This window comes from Ixodes scapularis, unplaced genomic scaffold (genome assembly GCF_016920785.2).
Source record: "Ixodes scapularis isolate PalLabHiFi unplaced genomic scaffold, ASM1692078v2 PGA_scaffold7__128_contigs__length_106722199, whole genome shotgun sequence".
NCBI lineage: Eukaryota > Metazoa > Arthropoda > Arachnida > Ixodida > Ixodidae > Ixodes > Ixodes scapularis.
In genome coordinates this window covers 12,725,161-12,743,858 of record NW_024609882.1, presented here as the reverse complement: position 1 = coordinate 12,743,858, position 18,698 = coordinate 12,725,161, and the positions used below count along the sequence as shown (strand labels likewise).

The 18,698-nt window shown below is 46.3% G+C and overlaps 1 protein-coding gene across 1 annotated transcript in view; it reads left to right on the top strand.

Moving 5' to 3' along the window:
- LOC8052023 (Down syndrome cell adhesion molecule homolog) overlaps window positions 1-18,199 on the top strand; it is a 181,599-nt gene extending 163,400 nt beyond the window's left edge. The window contains exons 18-25 of the mRNA XM_040220765.3: window positions 1,272-1,342; window positions 1,899-2,169; window positions 2,938-3,030; window positions 4,730-4,951; window positions 8,356-8,670; window positions 14,395-14,556; window positions 17,069-17,358; window positions 18,008-18,199. Coding sequence (XP_040076699.1) covers window positions 1,272-1,342; window positions 1,899-2,169; window positions 2,938-3,030; window positions 4,730-4,951; window positions 8,356-8,670; window positions 14,395-14,556; window positions 17,069-17,358; window positions 18,008-18,013 — 1,430 coding nt within the window. The 3' untranslated portion in view covers window positions 18,014-18,199. The remainder of the gene's footprint in view (window positions 1-1,271; window positions 1,343-1,898; window positions 2,170-2,937; window positions 3,031-4,729; window positions 4,952-8,355; window positions 8,671-14,394; window positions 14,557-17,068; window positions 17,359-18,007) is intronic.
- The last annotated feature ends 499 nt before the right edge of the window (window positions 18,200-18,698 follow it).

Below are 18,698 nucleotides of genomic sequence, written 5' to 3'. Positions count from 1 at the left end.
ATAGAAAGTCTACAGAAGGGAAACGACCAAAAAGCTATAGACACTGGATAGGAAAGTGGATACATTTGCTTCAGTATATTCATAGCCTCTATACGCTATTGTACATTGAAATTCTGAAGAAAGTGGATATTTAGGGGTATGTTTTTAATCAAGGTATTAGTTTACATATTGAAAATGCGCATAACCGATGTTACATCATGTTATGTTTCCGTTCCTTGGTTCTACTTTCGACCCAGGTTGTAACACATTTTGTGGTACTAACTCGCCAGGCTTGTCTTTAACTCACTACGATTGAGGCATCTATTACACGTACCCGCGTGCACTTGGCAAGCGAACAAAGGCTGTGAATAAAAAATCGATAATTTCGCTTTGTGTGTCCAATCGTGAGCACAAACTTCGACAACCTTAACGCAGAAAGCAATGGCATAGAAAGCTACCAGTAAAGACAAGTCGTGTGTTTACCGAGTGTGTGCCGAACACGAGATGCCGCATCGATACTCAAACACGATCGGACGCAAGCACGATCATATCGCACCTCCGACCCAGGGTCACTCCGCGGGCTCTGTCGGTTTTGGCCTAATACATTCTCAACAACAGGACAATCACGATCCGTGTGAGTTTGTTTTCGTTGAAAATCTAGCTTTCTGGAAAAAGCGAAGACTCATTTACCATCCCTTACTGCCTGCTCGGCGAACTTTGGCGATCCATTCTTCTCTGAACTGTCGGTCCTCCGGAAAGTTATGAAACTCGACACCCTTTTGTCTGGTGCGGCTGTTGCTGGAGCCAGGAACGCCAACACGTGAAATTCCACATAACAACCTAGCAAAAAAAAAAAAAAAATCGCTCAGACAACAGTGCTGACGCCGTCCGTGCGAGGCTGGCCGCCAGCCAAATCGTCGCTGCATCTCCGCCCACGACAACACTAGCCCCATCGCACAGTCTTTAAAGGTCGCACAATGCATTGCGGAAGCGGCGGCGTAGCGAAACGTGCTGGTGAAATCGTTCTATTGGTGTAAATTCAGTGACTTTGATTTCCCCGTTCAATTTAGCGCGGATGCTGATATGGTGTATAGATCACGTGAAGTTAATCTACACGCTAAATTTAGCGGGAAATGAATGGACGAACGGTCGAACAAACGAACAAAGGTCTAGGATTGAAGGTTCCGCTAAAAGCAATTCATAATTTAAAATTCTAGTGAGGTTATATTACGTGAGCCGAGGTACTCATACAGCACCGGTTTGTGATGCACCGATTCGCCTTTTGTTTACAGCACCGAGCGGCGCACCGCGTGCCATCAAGGTCACAGCCACCGGATCACGAAGTCTTCGCGTCGTCTGGAAGGTATATATCTCCAAATACTAGTATCCCCACTTTTGTTGAAAGAGAATCGATCACAAAAAAACACGATTAGACATCAGCGTATTGAGATGCCCTCAATGAAGAACTCTTACAGGTCACTTGATTATATTAAAATCCGATTAATGAAGCAAAACCGCATTGCTTCTTGCTTTAAGATTGCTCTTAACAGAAAAAAAAATTTGAACCGATTAAACAAAAATGATGTATTTCGCGACTTAATTTTCAGAGAGCCCGTTAAACACCTGGTAACGTATCGATTCATAAATGTTTTGTCTGGTGGCTTAAAAAGAACCATTTACTATCTCTCAGGTTTCATCTGTCAGTGTTCTGATACTTGATTGTTTTTAAGTTAGGCTATTTTTAGTTTTGTATATATATCCAGTTAATTCTTGCTTTTTTTCTATGTCGTGGTGACCCGTAGAGCTTTTGAAAAGTGAGCACGTGCAACTGGGCTTGAACTATCACTCGCCTTAAGAATCACAAGAGATCGTAAACGTAACTCGCACACTCCCGGTAAAGCAGTTTACGGTATTCGCAGCCACCGACGGAAGAAGAGACCCACGGCACCGTTCACGGCTACTACGTGGGCTACCGTGTCCGGGAATCAAAGGAGTCGTACGCCTACAAGACCCTCGATGCATCTACGGCTGCCGCAGGTCATGGATTTACGGCATCGTCGTCATCTCTGCACGAATGCGAACTCACCGACTTGCGCAAGAACACGCGCTACAGCGTCGTGGTTCAGGCCTTCAACGCCAAGGGGGCGGGACCATCCTCGGAAGAAGTTCTCGCACAGACGCTGGAAATCGGTCAGTGTCGACCATTTTTATGTACAAAATCAAATATTGCCTCGTATAAAGTATTAGGAATTAAAGTGCACGCTCTAAACTCGGCCAGAAAATTCGGCGCCTACAAGTAACATTCTCAAACCTTCACGAAAGATATATGTCACTGGTGGATATTATTATGAAATTTCATGACGGAGCTCCGTTCCCGTTAAAAAGTTAGAACAGCATTGACATTTTCAACGGCGGGCTTTCATGCAGACGACCGAGTTCATCTAGAGTTGTTTTTGTTGCGACATCTCACAATAAGCGAAGAAAGCAAAAAACGATGTCTTGTGCTTCCAACGCTTTTGACCGAAGTGCTTGTTCTCCTTATTTGGAGATGGCTACGCAAACGCAAGTCTTGGTTACCTCTATCGTTTGCGTCAAAGCTCGCAGATGAAAAGGACAAGGCTGTAATCAGTTTTCACGCGGACAGACCTACATCTTGAAACTTCACATGCAAAGATATGCCATTAAATATGTCTTCCTTAAAAAAATCTAGGGTTTTACATGCACGCACCAATTATTTGGCTCACATTAGAGCAAGGCTGTTAATTTATAGCGAAATATAAATGAGACGTCTGGAAGCGACAATGCCTGTATGTGTGGCATGTAGCTCTAATGTGAATATTGACCAAATAATGTGAATATTGACCAACTTTTCAAGTCGCGGCAACCGTGTTGAGCCTCGGTTCCTAATAAGGGGTGTGCCTAAAATAGTTTTGTATCGGTTCTGACCGTCCTTTGCAGACCCTCCCAACGCACCGTCCCTGAAGTTAGTCTCTTCAACGTCGTCTTCAGTGCACCTCAGCTGGGAGGCAGCCAAAGAACAACCTGTCAGCGGTGAGTCTGAATCATACATCAGTGTTCCATGAACAAAGCTGTTCAGTCTGTTTGAAAGAGCCTCCGCACTGCGCGATTTCTACTGAGCTGGATGTTACAGGACAAAAAAGTGAAAGACGTTTACAATTATCTGTCATGCCAAATTAGAGCGCAGCTCTTTAGGAGGAGGAGGGGAGGAGATGTAGGGGAGGGAAGGCTACGGAGAGGATTTTGCCCGGAAATTATCCCACGATTTCCAGGCGAATTCCCCGCTAAATTTAGCGGAGAAATTTCTCCGCTAAATTTGTCGGAAAAGTTTTTCGCTACATTTAGAGAAACTTTTTCCCGTTAACTGTGGCGAAAACATTTCACAGCTAAATTTAGCTAAACATTTTCAAACAAATTTCCCCGCTAAATTTAGCTGAAAAAATTGCCCGCTAAATTGGGCAAAAAAGTTCCTAAATTTAGCGAAAAAATTGTCCCGCTAGATTAGGCGGGAAAATATCCCCGCTAAATATGGCAGAAAAAGATTGCGCAGAAGTTGCGACGTAAATCTAGCGAAAAATATTGCCCGCTAAATTTTGCGAAAAAAATTTCCCCGCAGAATTTAGCGAAAATATTTCCCCGCTACATTTAACGGGAAATGTTTCCGCTTAATTTAGCGATGAAATTTTCCGCTAAATTTAGCAGAAAAATTGCCTTCAAATTTAGGCGCTGCTTGACGCCACGAGAGTGACGTCACTCGTGAGCTTCGTAACCCTCGTGACGTCACGTACGTGATGTCACGTGTGACGTCACGTGTGTTTGTATGCCTGCTGTCAGGCATGAAAACATCGGTTTCATGCCTGTTGTCACGCAATTTTTTTTAAGACATCCAATTCAAATATTTTTTCTAGACGTAAAGGGTTCGGGTTCCCGGGTGAAAAACGTATCAAAGGCATCTTGTGGGTGCCTGACAAAAGCACCCGAGTAACGGAATATCTGACGCAAAAAAAAGCAGTCTGCATGGAAATCACTTGAGTGCAGCGATGTCGATGCCGGATTTACTCTCGATGCTGCTGGAAGTAAAAAACGTATCTGTTCAAACAAACAAAAATGTCTGGCTACCCAAATTCATGAAGTTGTGCCGGGCATATGACTTGAGCCAAGCTTACTGGAGGTCGATTCTCTCGCGCCATTTCATTTTGTTTCGCAAATTATACGTAAGAAGGATTTCAGATTTCATTTGACGGTTTTGTCTTTCATCTTGTATTCTAATACGTTGTAAGGGAATGCCCGTATAACAAATAGTTTCCTAAGATCTATCTGAAAAGCGCAGAAGCAAAGAAGAAATGTCACGAAAGGACACTCTAACAATCAAAGTGTACATACTAAACACTTTCGCACCCAGGCCCTCGAGTCGCCCTGTTGTGCCTTGTCAATCCCAAAAGCTCGTGCTGAAAGACTCGCTTTCACATCCTCCAAAAAAAAAAAGTGTTTGGAACAAAATGGTTGCATGTCTATTTTTGTTCCAAACGCTTTTGTTCATGCACTCTACGGTGCGTGAACGCGACGCTTATTCCCATCGACTTCGCCGTGACGTGTCGCAGCTAGCACTGTGACTGTTCTGCGGTTTAACACAGGACTGCCCATTTTTTTTTAATGTGCACACATTAAATTCACATGGCGTGTCTGTCGAAGCCCTTCTTGGACGGGTGTGCAACGTGTCGCACTACCCCAGGCTACGTGCTGTACCAGAGAGCCGAGGCAACTCCCGGCTCAAGTTCGTTGTCCTCCGAATCTGCTGGAGAGTGGTCCGAGATCCAGATGAGCGCTGATCGGTCGGCGTACGCTTTCCGGGGGCTCGACTGCGGCCGCCGCTACGCCTTCTACGCCCTTGCGTTCAACGCGGCGGGCAGGGGACCGCAGAGCAACACCGTGTTCGCCAAGACCGAGGGCTCAGGTGAGTGGGCTACCTATATCTGGCATATACTGGCGACCATAACTGAGCTCGCTGCTGCTGAGCACTGCAGGGGTTGACGGCAAGTTTTCACAGCGCTTCCAGCTCCGTGATATTAAGCGCACCCGGGGATAATTTTACATGCAACCGAAACTTCTGTTCTATGCTCGGTTACACGGCGCCTTCTCCGCACTGCGCCTCCATCGAATCCCGGCACCTCGGTTGGGATTCGAACCCGCCACATGAAGATCCCTAGGCCGGCGCTTTGCCTCGGAGCCACCGAGGCGGCAACATTCAGTTGAAACTACCGTCATGGAAACAAGGTCAGCTAACTATGGGCTTACACACCCCATGTTGCTCTCAACATTCGAGCCGCGTTTTTATCGAGCAAGATGGAATATATTTAGATCGCGTTTCGGCTGTGCGTCGTTTAGTTTTCAAACGTTGCTCACGAACGCTATATAAAAAAGAAAAGTCATAAAAAATAAAAAAATATATGTATTTTATAAAATCCCGAAGCCTCGACATGCACTTTTGTTTTATTGAACTTTTTTGTTGTTTTCGTTCCAAGCACTTTGTGAGAGTGCAAAGACAGACGTGACAAACGTTTATTATAGACCAAATCATATCGACTTTGTACCAGTTTTAAGAGTGAAAGAATAAAGGGGGCATGTTTTTTAGAAAATCTTGCATTGTTGAAGGAAAATTCACCCGTGTATTCTACTCGTCACGCGGAGAAGTGGAAGATGGCTATGGCTCTCAAATGCTTCAATTTACTCTTCCAAATTTGCTAAATACTTTGCGCAGTAGTAATGTTTCCCTAAAAACTTGACTTTCAAAGACTTGCGTGGATATTTTTGTACATGATGCATTATATTTTCATAAAACGTTATTTGATATGTTTTCTTTTTCTGTTAACAATCCCTTCAGCTGCTAGTGAATGTGATTTTCATCTTTGTTTCTCGATGCTTGCCGTTGACCACTGTAAGGGGACCGAGGACTAGTCAAGCTGCATATCGCAGCTTTTTTCCTCGGGCTCCCCCATCAAGATTGATGGAAGTAAAGATATTGTTATTATTATTATTATTATTATTATTATTAAATGCTCGAGTCATGGACGTATTCTTCCGTGACTCGAGCATGATAAGACGCCGCAACGCCGCTTTTGTGGTCAGGCCTTGAGGAAGCTACAGTACGGCTTTAAGGCTCGTTCAAACGCTTGTGTTTGACTACGACTGACTTCGACAAGACGGGCTTTTAAGTTTCTTGTGATGGCTTATGACCAGACGCGCCGCAATGCGGCCGGTCGTAAGCCGTCACAAGAGGCTTAAAAATCGGTCGTGTCGAAGTCGGTCAAAAGGCCCGTTCACACTCTTGCAACCGAGTACGACCGAAAGAGACCAGACCGGTTTTTAAGCTTCTTGCGACGTCTTAGAACCAGCTCCGCAGCAGCGCGCCGGGTCCTAAGAAGTCGCAAAAGGCTTAAAAACCGGTCTGGTCTCTCTCGGTCTTACTCGGTCGCAAGAGTGTGAACGGCGCTTTAGTCATGCATAAGTGTGTGAACGGGCCTCTATGCAAACATTAAGGCTCGTCCACCCTTTTGCGACCGGCTACGACCGACTCTGAAACAGCCGCTTTTTAGGCCGCTTACGACAGCGATCCCTGCTGCGCGGCCCGGAAGTAAGAAGTGGCAAGGGTCATACAGACAGGTTAACGGAATCGGTCCTAGTCGCTCGCACAAGTGTGAACGAACTTTACTTGGCCACGTTTTTTGGACGCACTCGTCCCCCTGGACAAGGGAAACGGCGCAGTGGTTGAACGCCAACCCCACAGTCTTGTAGTCGTGGTTCCAACTTTTGTTGCTGCGCGTTCCAAATTTCGTTCTTCCTTCTCAATGTATCACTTTTAATGCCAAAGCATTAACTGTCCCATGGAGCAAGCCGACGTCATCAGTTTGAAGCGCGCCAAACAGTACCTTAAATCTTTTCTCCAAGTGAAGGCAGCTCGCAGCTATGAAACCACTCGAAAAGGCTAGACAACGACACCTCGTTTCCCCGATCCCAAAGGAGCGGAGTAAAGCTGATGCATTCTCGGTTTCGGTTCCATTGGCTGGCGCACGTCGACGAGGCTCCCATTGGCCGCTGCGGGCGTCAGTTTCAACGACTGCTCACCCCATGGCGCTGCGTGTCCGTCAGCGCGCCGTTAACACGGAGCGTCCAAAGTCACCGCGCCCAGGAAGCGCGTGCTCTGGCCGGCGGTACGCAGCAGACAAAATAAGGGAGCGGACAAGCGGCTTGCATGCTTTCGCATTCACAACTTATAAGAAGTGCTTAGCTGCTTAGTAGTGCCTCGAGCCTTTTTCATAGATTACCATGTCAGGTACATTTCGTTACGGTTTCCGTGGTGTTCCGTAACACCTTTCCTCAGAAATCTCGGCCCTCATTCACATTCAGTTTTAAATAATAGAGAGTTTCATAATAGCGTAAGTGACCACTGCGTTAGCAGTGCTTACGGCACACTCAAGCTCTTGGGGGAACGCCGCAGAGTTCGTCAATCTAGCACTTTTAGTACAGCGGAACGCAAGCGCATACGGAGGCAGTTGCATCACCATCGAGATGCGCGGATGATAACTTATCTAAGCAATTCAAGATTCAAGGCCGGTATTCGGCCAAGCCAATCCAATCTCACGAATCCAATCGCTACCTAAATGTTGTGAATCTCTTTCCGGGTTGCCGGCGGTGAATGCGCTTAGTTTTGTTTTGTTTTTAACTATGAGGACAGCAGTTTTATATTTCTGAATCTGTGGGACGTCTCGCTCTGTCTCGCGCGCAACAAGAGAAACAAAAAGGGCACGCAGAAACCCGCTGCGTACGCATGCGAAGAACGAAAGCATGCGGACGCAAGTTTAGCCCACCTAGATGGCAAAGCCTCCCATACGCCATCACTAGTGACCCCTTTCCCTTCCCTTTGCAGGACGGTGACAAGAATGCGCACACTAGCGTCCTACCAACTGTCCTGCATCCTTTCCAAGAGTAATTAAAATACATTGCCAAACAATCCACACAGCGTCGTCTATCTTACGTCAGCATCATCGACAGTGCGTCTTGTAGCGTCTCACAAGGAATGCGACGTTATCCCTTGACGCCGCCAAGAGGGATGCGTCTGCCGTGTTGCGGCGATGTCTTCGAGCTTGAGCGTGATCGCCGCTCGGGGCGGGGATTCACTAAGGGTAACGTCATGCGCAGGCCTAATATTCTAGTTGGTAGTGGTATAGCTCGCTGCGTTGCGTGCATATGCCGCAGGCGAAGTGTGGAGCACGCAATGCTAACGCAAACGCAGAGTGCTCGCGTTTGCTCTTACACGAAATCCTCAAACTCTCCAAGAGCAGAAATGTCTGGTTTTTGTAGCACCCGTGGCCCCCGAGCTGCAAGACCTGGTGTCGCTGAACATAACGGCGGTGACACTTCAGCTGAGCTCGTGGAAGAGCGGCGGTTGCCCTATTGCGTACTTCGTGGTGCTCTACAAGCAACAGGCCGCACGGGAATGGACGCCGGCAGCGGCCAGGTTGCCCGCCCCGGCGCAGCAGCACCCGCCGCAATCAACGACGCTGGTTATCGGTGACCTCTCACCGGCCACCTGGTACGACCTCCTGGTGACCGCCCACAACGAGGCTGGATCCACCGAGGCTGTCTACGCGTTCGCCACACTCACTCTGGACGGAGGTAAGCTAGCGCGCCTTTTTTTGAGAGCAAGTCCCAACTGCTCGAGTAAGGTCACATCGATTATGAGCCGCGTCTGCAAATACGCGATGCTATACGGAAACCACCATGAAGAAGACGAGAGAGAAGCGAAGCGACAGGAGGCTTGAGAAACGAGCCTCAGGCACTCGCGCGCAGGAATTCGGTGGTAATGTCGCACCACGACGACCACTTTTGCTAAATTTTGCAAGCACTAATGAACATGCACCGAGTGTAGTCACACGTGATGCACGTTCTGGCGTATGCAGTAGCTATACCTAATGTATACTATTCGTCTGGCGGACAAAGAAAAATACAAAGGGGACGCCACCCGCCACAACCAAAACATCTCGCCGCCAATACAGGAAGCGTTGGCAGTAGCAGTTGTAACTGTTCTAAGGCAGAAGTCTAAAACAAATATCACCTTGCACGCGCGTTCATCAGCACCTTAATTTGGCTATTTACCTCGAATCATTTACACGGGGAAGGCGAGCGCGTCCGGTGCGTACACTTACAATCTTGCGTCCTCCTTGGGGCTTGGGTAATTTAGCAATAAGTCTATTCAGTCGGACACGCAAGATAAAAGCAGCGCAGCAAAACGATCGATAGCAGCTCCGGCTGTTTACATAAGTTAATTGAGGTTCCCGTGTTGTGTATCACTTGTTGATTACTAAAAAAGGCTACGTTGAATTATGCCCATTGTAAGCAAAAATTGATAAATGGTTCATCATTTCCAGTCATACGGAAAGCGATGGAGCTTAAAAACATTGCAGCCGCACTCGCTTTGCCGAATTCCATGCAAGCTACGTAGGCCCTCGGACAGTATTCGACGCTTTCTGTCGTTATTCGTGCACCCTATCACCCAGCAATGGTGTACCGATGACCGGGGGACTGTCGCTATCAAAGCCCTTGGCTCCAATTAAGTTTAGAAGTTTAAAACGGAAGAAAGCGCGAAGTTCAAGCACTGCATAGACCCAACACCGGCCAAGCCTCCTCATCCGGGACTTTCACTCTTCCTACACAACCAGCAAGGGGAATAGCGCAAGTAGCCCTTTCCCCTTTTTTCTCTTCCCCTCTTTCAGTAAAACGGTCTATAGCTATCTAGACGACCTCAGATAGGCACCTTGCTCCTGGAGTCGGTCAGATAGGATAAACGAGGGTGTGACACAGCAGCAACAATGCCACCACTATTGCTACGTGCATCCACCCAAGGTATAGTGCAAACCAAAGTTGTGAAAAAAATGGAATCGTCGGAAACTCAAATTCCCCGTAATGAATATGGAATCGAAGGACACCCTCCTTCGATTCTATATTCATTACGGGGAATTTGAGTTTCCAACGATTCCATTCTTTTTCCACTCCTGGAATAGCTGAAAACCTTCCATCCCATTTCTCTAATTCATGAACGGAAAACAATGACTCTAGGCAACGACATTGTTTTACCAGAAAAAAGCATCAATAAAGTTGAGATTATCAAGCGCAGACAACTCCAAGTGTCTGCAAATAGCTTCCCCAAACAACTCATTCTACTAATCCGAGCGGTGGTCGCTCAAGAGGATTCGTAAGACTTGGCGTCCCTGCAGACATCGATTGCGCGATCAAGCGTAAAAAGCTCCCAACGGACGAGAGAAATTAATTTAAAGGTTAGAAGGCGCGAACAGAACAGGATGAAAAAAAAACAAAAAAAAACACGTACGACACAGACAGGCGGAGTAGTGTACTACTGTTCGTGTCGTACGTGTGTTTTTTTCGTCCGGGTTTGTTCGCGCCTTTTAATTAGCCTCTTCGTCGATATGTATACCAACTGGCCCCAACCAAAGTTTTAGAGAAATTAAAACCATCCATTTTGTTGACAAATCCTCTGCCGATACACTGTAAGCGTGTTGTTTCTTTGATGAGGCCTTAAAAATATCTAGTTTGTGCGTGACCCAAGAAGAAGTTATATTTCTGCTGCTTCGAACAACACAGCTATTCGCTATTTCTCGCGTGACTTGAAACGTCGTGGCGCCAGTGTGCAAATTGCCCCCAACCACTTGCGGTTCTGAAATAGCCGTCGGGTCCGCAGTAGTTGCAAAATCAAATATACACTCTATCTTCTAGAAATGGCCGCTTATAGGACTGTCAGACTTCATTTACTTTTATGACAAAATAACGGTAAGTAAAAAAAATATGTGAACCAAAATGGCGTTGGGGCAGCCTAATAGATGGCGCCCCTAAACGTGTTGCCAAACATTAAAGGGCGAATACACCCTTCACCAGAAAAGGGAAGCTGAAGACTTCATTGAACATGAAACGACTTAAAGTTCAATTACAGAGTAATTTTTTCCCGTGAATCTGAATATCACGTTCGTTTTCTCCGAAGTTGCAATCAAACGCGAGAAAACACGCAAAACCTCCGACCAGTCGTTAAGTCATAACGGGTTAAATCGTCCGATAAGCGCGTGTCGCTCGTCTGGGCAGCGCGTGCAATTGCAAGCTTGCCAGCTTTCTTCCATCGTGCTGGTACCGGTAATGACGTCTATTTCTGACCTTTTTTAAAGATAGCAAGACTGCACGTACATAGCTTTAATGGGCGTTGAAGATCCACGAAGGCGGAGATCCCGAAAACTCCCTTTATGACCTAACGCTCCGAAAAAGAGGGCTTCTGTGGTCCTACTAAAATTATTTTTTCAGCCTCCGTGCACAAAATTGACACACATCTCGATATAAATGCTTCTGGAGGCCCAGCAAAGACTGTTTAAGTGTTTTTACGCAAATACAAAACCGCTGCGGTTTCCCTGTAAGCTGAAACTGAAACTAATGCCACAAGCACGAGAGCACGAGATCGCGGCTATTAGACGTTCTTCCGCAGAACAAGCGTTAGTGCTGGAAAGGCGCGTCTCAAAGCAAGCCCTATTGGAAAAGCCAGCGTGGAAATCAAACTGGTCAAGCTGGTAACTAAGCTGGGCAAACTGGTCAATGAGGTTATAAAAGTGGTTTAACTGGCAATCAAGCTGGTTTAAGCTGGACAAGCTAGAATGTAAGGTGGTCAGTCTGGTTTAAGTAAAAACTAGCATGGTCTAACTAAAATCTGGTTTTAGATTCAATCTGGTGTAGCTCGGAGCCAGTCTTGTCCTAACTGGTCAAACTGGTTTTCCATGGAGCCAATGTGGTCAAGCTGGGAAACAAGCTGGTGAAGCTTGTCGAACTAATAATCGTGGTGGTCAAGCTGGTCTTGCTAGGAGCGCGCACTCCAAGGTCGGCTAGAGATGGTGGAATTGGCATTGCTGGGAGCGCGCGCGGCAAGGTCGGCTTAAGCTGGAACGAGGCCACGTCCTGTTGTTTGTCCTCTCGTTTTTAGTAGACGACCGGTCGCTCCACGCGCACTGCTAGCTGCCTTTGTGTACGAGAAAAAAAAGGAAGAGAGGTAGGAACGGAGAGTTTGAGACACGTTTGGCTAGCTTGGGCAGATTTTCGAAGGGACGGGTGTGTGCGCGTTGTTTGGAGATTATTTGAACGACGATGCAAGCGAATAGGGTTTTGAGGAGACAGCGAGCGGCAGTTCGTTCAGTGCGGGAAGAGGTCGGACGTCCCGACTGGGGCGTCGCTTCGTGTCTTCGAACGTGTGTGTGCTCGTGAATGACGGTGGTTCTGAGGAGTCTCGCCAATGTCATTCAAGCTACACGGATTTCCTCGCCTCTGCCGACCACGCAAGAGGCCGCTTCGCCCCCTTCACTGGTGGGACCCAAGTTCGCTTCTCTCATGCGTGTAGTATTTTCTTTTGCTATTGTCTGTTTTGGGCGTGTGCCTCGCATTTTTCGTGTTGAGAGATACGCAATCTGGTTTTATTAACATTGCTTGCTTTGCACCAAAAACCACTGACTGCGCGTCGATTAGTCCTGTGTCAGCGTCGAGGATATGTAGCATCTGAGCTCATATGAGCAGGCCGCAAGTACGAAAATAATAAATTGGATGCCGAGTTGGCTTTTCTGAAGAGCTTGGCTTGTTTATTCTGTATATAATTTTAACACGTTGAACTGGTTTGGAAGTCCACCAACATGGCCAGTTTAGCCACCATGACCAGCTTGCCAAACTGGGCATGCTGGGACAATAACCCAGCTGGAAGCTGGAACCAGATCAACCAGCATGAGCAGTAATACCTGATCAACCAACATGACTAGTATGACCAGATCAACCACCATGACAGCATGCCAAACTGGGCATGTCAGGGCAATAACCCAGCTTGAAGCTGGGACTAGCTTAAGCTGGTTCCGGCCTCACTCCTAGGAGTGAGGGCTAGCTCGTGCTCGTGTCATTGACAGCCATCTCAGCGTAAAGGAGAACGGAGTAGTGTGCTGTCCGAAGCGACGACGCGTACACCTGCGCCAAATTTCTATGCGATGCCAGAAGCGCACAAAACCACCGACAAAGTGGAATCGCTACCGATCCAGCACGAAGGAATTTAGGATCATATCGTGGAAACTGCTAAAAGAGTATAATTTTACGTTTGCTGTATTATTCTCGCGATGTTTTTACCATAATCAATCCAATTTTTATTTGCTTTCCACGCGAGCACTAGAGGATCTGCTAGGTTAAAAACCGCATGCTAGTTGCGTATACTTACAACAGCCGCTTTGCCGTTTCTGGCGGCGCCAGGAACCATGTCCATGAACAACTTTTCATCTTTGGTTGTTTCTCCACTGGGGCGCGCCACTTTCATCCTCCAAACTACATGAGGCCGTGAGACAATCAGGCCGCCGGTCACTTTTAGTACAATCATGCTGTTTCAAGAGCCATCTGGTCAGCGAGAGCTGACCATGTGTTAGCGCTGCGCCAGCAGCCCATGCAAGCCTAGCTGAGGATCGACACATCTCGCATAAGAACCAAACCCATTCCATTCCCACTCAAATCCGGACATAAGGCATACAATTCCATTCCTATTCCCTTCTTTCCAGCTCTCCTACCATTGCATTCCCATTGCATTCCGGGAGAGTGAAAGTGCAGAATAACCCCACAGAGATTCTACTCCGGAGTGGTAACTTTGTAAGACTGGTGCAAACCAATCGTATTTTGAGCATCGCATTATTGGAGACTACAAACTACGCCGGCCAATACGGCGCTAAATAACGGAAATTACATGAAAAAAAAATTAAAGTGACGCACCGACTAGGCAATAGCACCTAGAAGACAAGGCTAGCGAATCCACGCATCGCCTTCGAGCTTGCGTCAGTATCGACGACAACGCGTTCCGCAGCGTCTCACTTCACGCGTCGTTGCCAAGATGGACGCGCCTGCCGCTTTGCGGTTACTCTCGTCTCGCTTCAGCGTGTTTGACTTTGCTTGCGGCGGGATCCACTAACCATGACGTCATGCGCAGGCCTCGTCTTCCGGCTTGTATTAGACCAAATCCGCGGCCGCATGCTCCAGTTTTTTATACTCCAACGAGTGAAAAACCCCGGAGAGTAATAATCCCCAATTCCAGCGATGTCAGGACGTCGTATAAATGTATTTACATTTTTGGCGCACTACGTCTAGGAAATTACTTGTGGCACATGGATGGCCAGAATATCTGTTCCGAATTTTTTAATACTCCCTTAATGCATATAGTTAATTGAATAATTTATTACACCCATTAGATATACTTTAAAGCAAATACTGACTCTATATAAGCGTAGAAGTAATTCTTACAAGCTTTATAGAGACTCCCATAATTGTTTTCGTCTTCTGCAGGAACTGTGTCACCGCCGCGACTAACGCAAGCCGTCGATTCCCAGCAGCGGCAAATCCGCATCATCGTCCCCGTCGTGTGCGTGCTGTTCGTCCTGTTTATGGTTTTCGCTGTAGTCTGCTGCGTTGTCTCCCGGAGAAGACTGTCACTGGCAAGACGACGAGGTGGGGCTGGTTTTCAATATGCAGCAAACTACGAATTTGTTTTAAACGTTGCGTTCGACACGCTGCGAAAAGTTATCTTCGAATATAAATAAGATATGGCTAGATTTCTTGTTGATAATTTAACATTATAGATAAGGTTCCGTGTTTTCGGATAAATCTGAAAAAATCTGAAAACTCTCGCCGGTAAATACTTTTGTCAATTCGAATTTATTGGTAAAGCTCCGAATTTCGATGTCAAAGCGACAAAAATAAACAGCAAAAAAGACGGAGTCTTACAATTAAAATCTATAAAAGCATAAGGTTCTCTTATAAAGATTAATTTAATAATTAAACTTCAGAAATAAATTCAATTTAATAAAGACAGTGGCGTGAGGAGATTCCACTTGTTTCTTTTGAAATCTAGAAATATTGAAAAAAGGGGTTTACCTTTTTGAACGTCGAAGTCCCTTCAGGACAACAGGTCATGGTACCTAGACCTTAGTTTTTTTAGTGTTACGCAGTAAAATAAACTCCGAATTTCGAAGAATTTTCAGCTAAGAAAAATAAACTCTGATAAACCCCTAATCACCAGGAAAAAAATTAACTCCAAGAAACACCTTCCAAATTTCACGCGAAATAAACTCCAAAAACACGGAATCCAAATTATAGCCAATATCTAGGCTATAATACGGCCGGGCTAAAATGAAAAGCCAGCCTTTCTTACGGCCTTCACATGAGGGGGTAATTTCTCTCTGCCACCGCAGCTCGGTGGGGTCGCTGCGAGCATCACCGCTCCTACAGCGCTTTCACTCGTTCTATGGAGACACCTTTATGTCACCGTGTTGACCTTTTGGCTCCGGGGTTGAATCTGAGGAATTTCCAGACTAGTTAGAGCTACAGGCAACGAGGCCTCTGGCCCGCAGAGACTTACGCAAAACTCGTTTTCTTTGTCTTCGCACAAAAAAAAAAAAAAAAGAAATTTTCATAATCAGGCGTCTGCTTTTCGAAAGCCAAAAGTATTTCAATTAGCACACTACAGTGGTTTCAAATGAGCACATTGACACACATTTTCATTCAAAGCGGTCTGAAGAGTGGTTCAACGCGGTTTAGGCAGTATTCGGAAGAGTGGCGTTGACCTGCCACCCCCCCCCCCTCCTCCCCCACGACAACGCCACCCTTCCAAATTAAAAAGTGATATTCTTGTATTAGTCATTCTACGAACAAAGCATCCTGAAGAGTCTGTTCATAGTAATATTCTAAATGATGTAACAAAAACTCGGATTACTTCTAAATCAATAGCAAAGGCCGTAAGGAATGCCGTTGCCTAGCCCGGTCGTGCTTATACTTATGCCCGTTTTTCTATACTTCATTTAGATAATTGCTATGAACAGACTCTTCAGGATGCTTTGTTCGTAGAATGACTAATGCAAGAATATCACGTTTGAAATCCACACAGCCGTGCCTGTGCTAACAATGCACTCAACTTTTAGGATAAACCAGATGGTGTAAAAAAATACAGGGTGTTTTTTTTCCGCAAACTACTCACTGCCGAACCCTCATTCTCCGCCCAAATGTAAAGCTAGTGGTTCAAACCAGGTGCCAAAGTTTCCGAACAAACTGTTATCTTATTAAAAAGGTATTCGTCACTTTTTTGTTTAATTTTTCGATAGAAAAATTGTGACCGACAGAGTTCTCGAGTAGAGCTGAATGGCACCAGTCTACGAAAACGGGCCCCATTTTCCTTTTCGAATTTCCAACAAAAATAGCTTATAACTTTTGATTGAGGCAACGGTTAATTCTGAAACCTTGGCAACTGGTTCAGACCGCGAGCGCTACGTTTTGACAGAAAATGAGCATTTGGCGACGCATAATTTATTTCTGAGAAAAACAAATGGTACATTTTTGGGGGCATATTGTATATGTGTTGAAATATGCTTAAACCTCAGCGCTATGAAACGTGCGGCGTGTTTGCTGTTTGCTGCGCGTTTGCTAAAATTTTCTGTATGAAATTTCTTGCTGCGCGTGCACGCTCGAATCCCACGAGGCACTGCAGTGTTAACAAATTATTAATTGGAGGCGGGAACACCGAAAGCTCTCTGTGCCATCCTGTCAGTGACTCTAGTCAAAGCGCAGTCTGTTTTCCTGCTTGACGCGGGATCCACTGACGATAGCGTAATGAGGACCCTCTGTCCTCTAGGTGGAAATAATCAAAATTTGCCAGTTCAACACCAAACAAGGCCTTCGATTGATTTCTCTCGCCTAGCTCGGGTCCAGTGCCTTGAAATGTGCAGAGTTTGGGAGATGAACTAGATTATTAAACTAGGTCGAAGTAGACACGCTTTATGGTCTGTGTGGTAAGAAAAACTCGATTTTTACGACAACTTTCGGAACAGCGCACAGTGGTGTCTGATTCTCGTCTTTTTGTCCTTGTTTTTGAGCGCTAAAGTGTATTCCAAGTTCCAAAACCAACGAGCCCAACAATCTACTCTACATCCAAAAGCGTCATGGTTCTCGACTTGGTCTTCCTCTCCAGAAGATATGGAGGAGCCCGAGAACACCAAGGCCGTGGACACGGTGCCCATGAGCGTCTGGGAGAAGCCGGACCAGGTGGCCTGCCGGGAGCAACTTTACTTCCCGTCGCCCTACGCCGGAAGCCGCGTGTGCGCCTTCGTCGACGGAGTGCCGCCACCGCAGCACACCTGGACGACCACAGGGAGGCTGAGGGCCGGGGAGCACAACGAGGCCTCGGAAGAGATGGACGCTCAACACCAGCACACGTACGACGTGCCTTTCCTCCGGAGGCCGCCTTGCACGGAGCAACTAGTGAGTCTCAGCTGATGTTTGACTCGCGGCGTTTAAAAACGGGATTTCAGACCAGAAATCGATGCCATTTTAAGGATTTCGTGTGAAGGGTAATAGTGTAAAAGCTTTAGTGTTCGCTTTCCACTTATTTTTGCAAAGTTCACATTGCAAAGTTTAAGGGCACGCGAACATGCAGCCCTTTACATTTACAAAACGAGGTCGTAAAAATAACCCCTCTGCCAAATTCATGAAACGTTGGGGCCGCACAAATAAAAGATTTTTCAGCATGGCAAATTTTTTTTTTTTTGGTATATCAGGATGTTCGGGTGCTGCTGATGCCTTATCCATACCTGACCGATATGTCTGCCTATGAATATGTTCTCATGAAACCACATGTTAAAGACTTATCGTTATCTGGTCCTGATATATCGGGTTTGTGTCTGGTGTCTAAAAAATTAACTGAAATGAGGTCTTCATCACGTACTGAAGTTGAACCGGATAAAAAGCAACTACTCCTAATTTATATTAAAAAAAAAAAAGATATCTTTAGCAAAATATGGAAGTCTATCGACGATTGCGACCAATGGGTTTTTGCATTTGCGTAATCTTGTTAGAACACCGATATCTTGTCTCCAGATGTCTGGAGCCTGAAACGCGATTCCATTTTCAGTCATAGCCCTCCAACATACGGAAGGCGCGCTGTGACGGCAAGCCTCTCGACCGGAATGAACGAGCGAGCTCTCCGACCTGGATTCACCCTTTTCCTTCGTGGACTTTCCGTGGCCCCGTCTTGGAGCCGACGAGGAGGAGTCAGGCCGGCCTCGCACTATCTCGGTCACTGTGATACTACCTGCACGGCGGTGCTGTCTTCTAGGTATAACCTCGAGTCGTGAGTGGCTTTTTATAAGCGTAAAAAGGGAGGGAAATGAGCGGATAAGAGTTTGCGAGGACGTCAAAACAGCGAGCTCTTGTTGGAAGTTGTAGGTAGGCGCAAAGCTAGTTGCCTTTTTTATGCTCAGTGTTCGAACCCGGTTCGAACACGTTTGAAAAGTGAGTAGATTCTAGCCACTAATTATTCCAACCAGGACTTGGTGTTCTCACGTTCCCTCACGCTCTCGTCTCCTCTTCTCTGTTATTATCTACACGTATAGCAACCATATAGAGCCTTTACTGTCGAGACCGGTTATAACGAAGCCAACGGGAATCGGAAATCACTTCGTTATATCCGGTATTTCGTTATAACCGACTTCGGTTAACAAAGTGCAAAAGAGAATGGGAAATGATGATCGCTTCGCTGTAGCCACTATTTCGTTATAACCGACTTTGTTATAACCGGTACGTATAGCAATGACTTAGAGCCT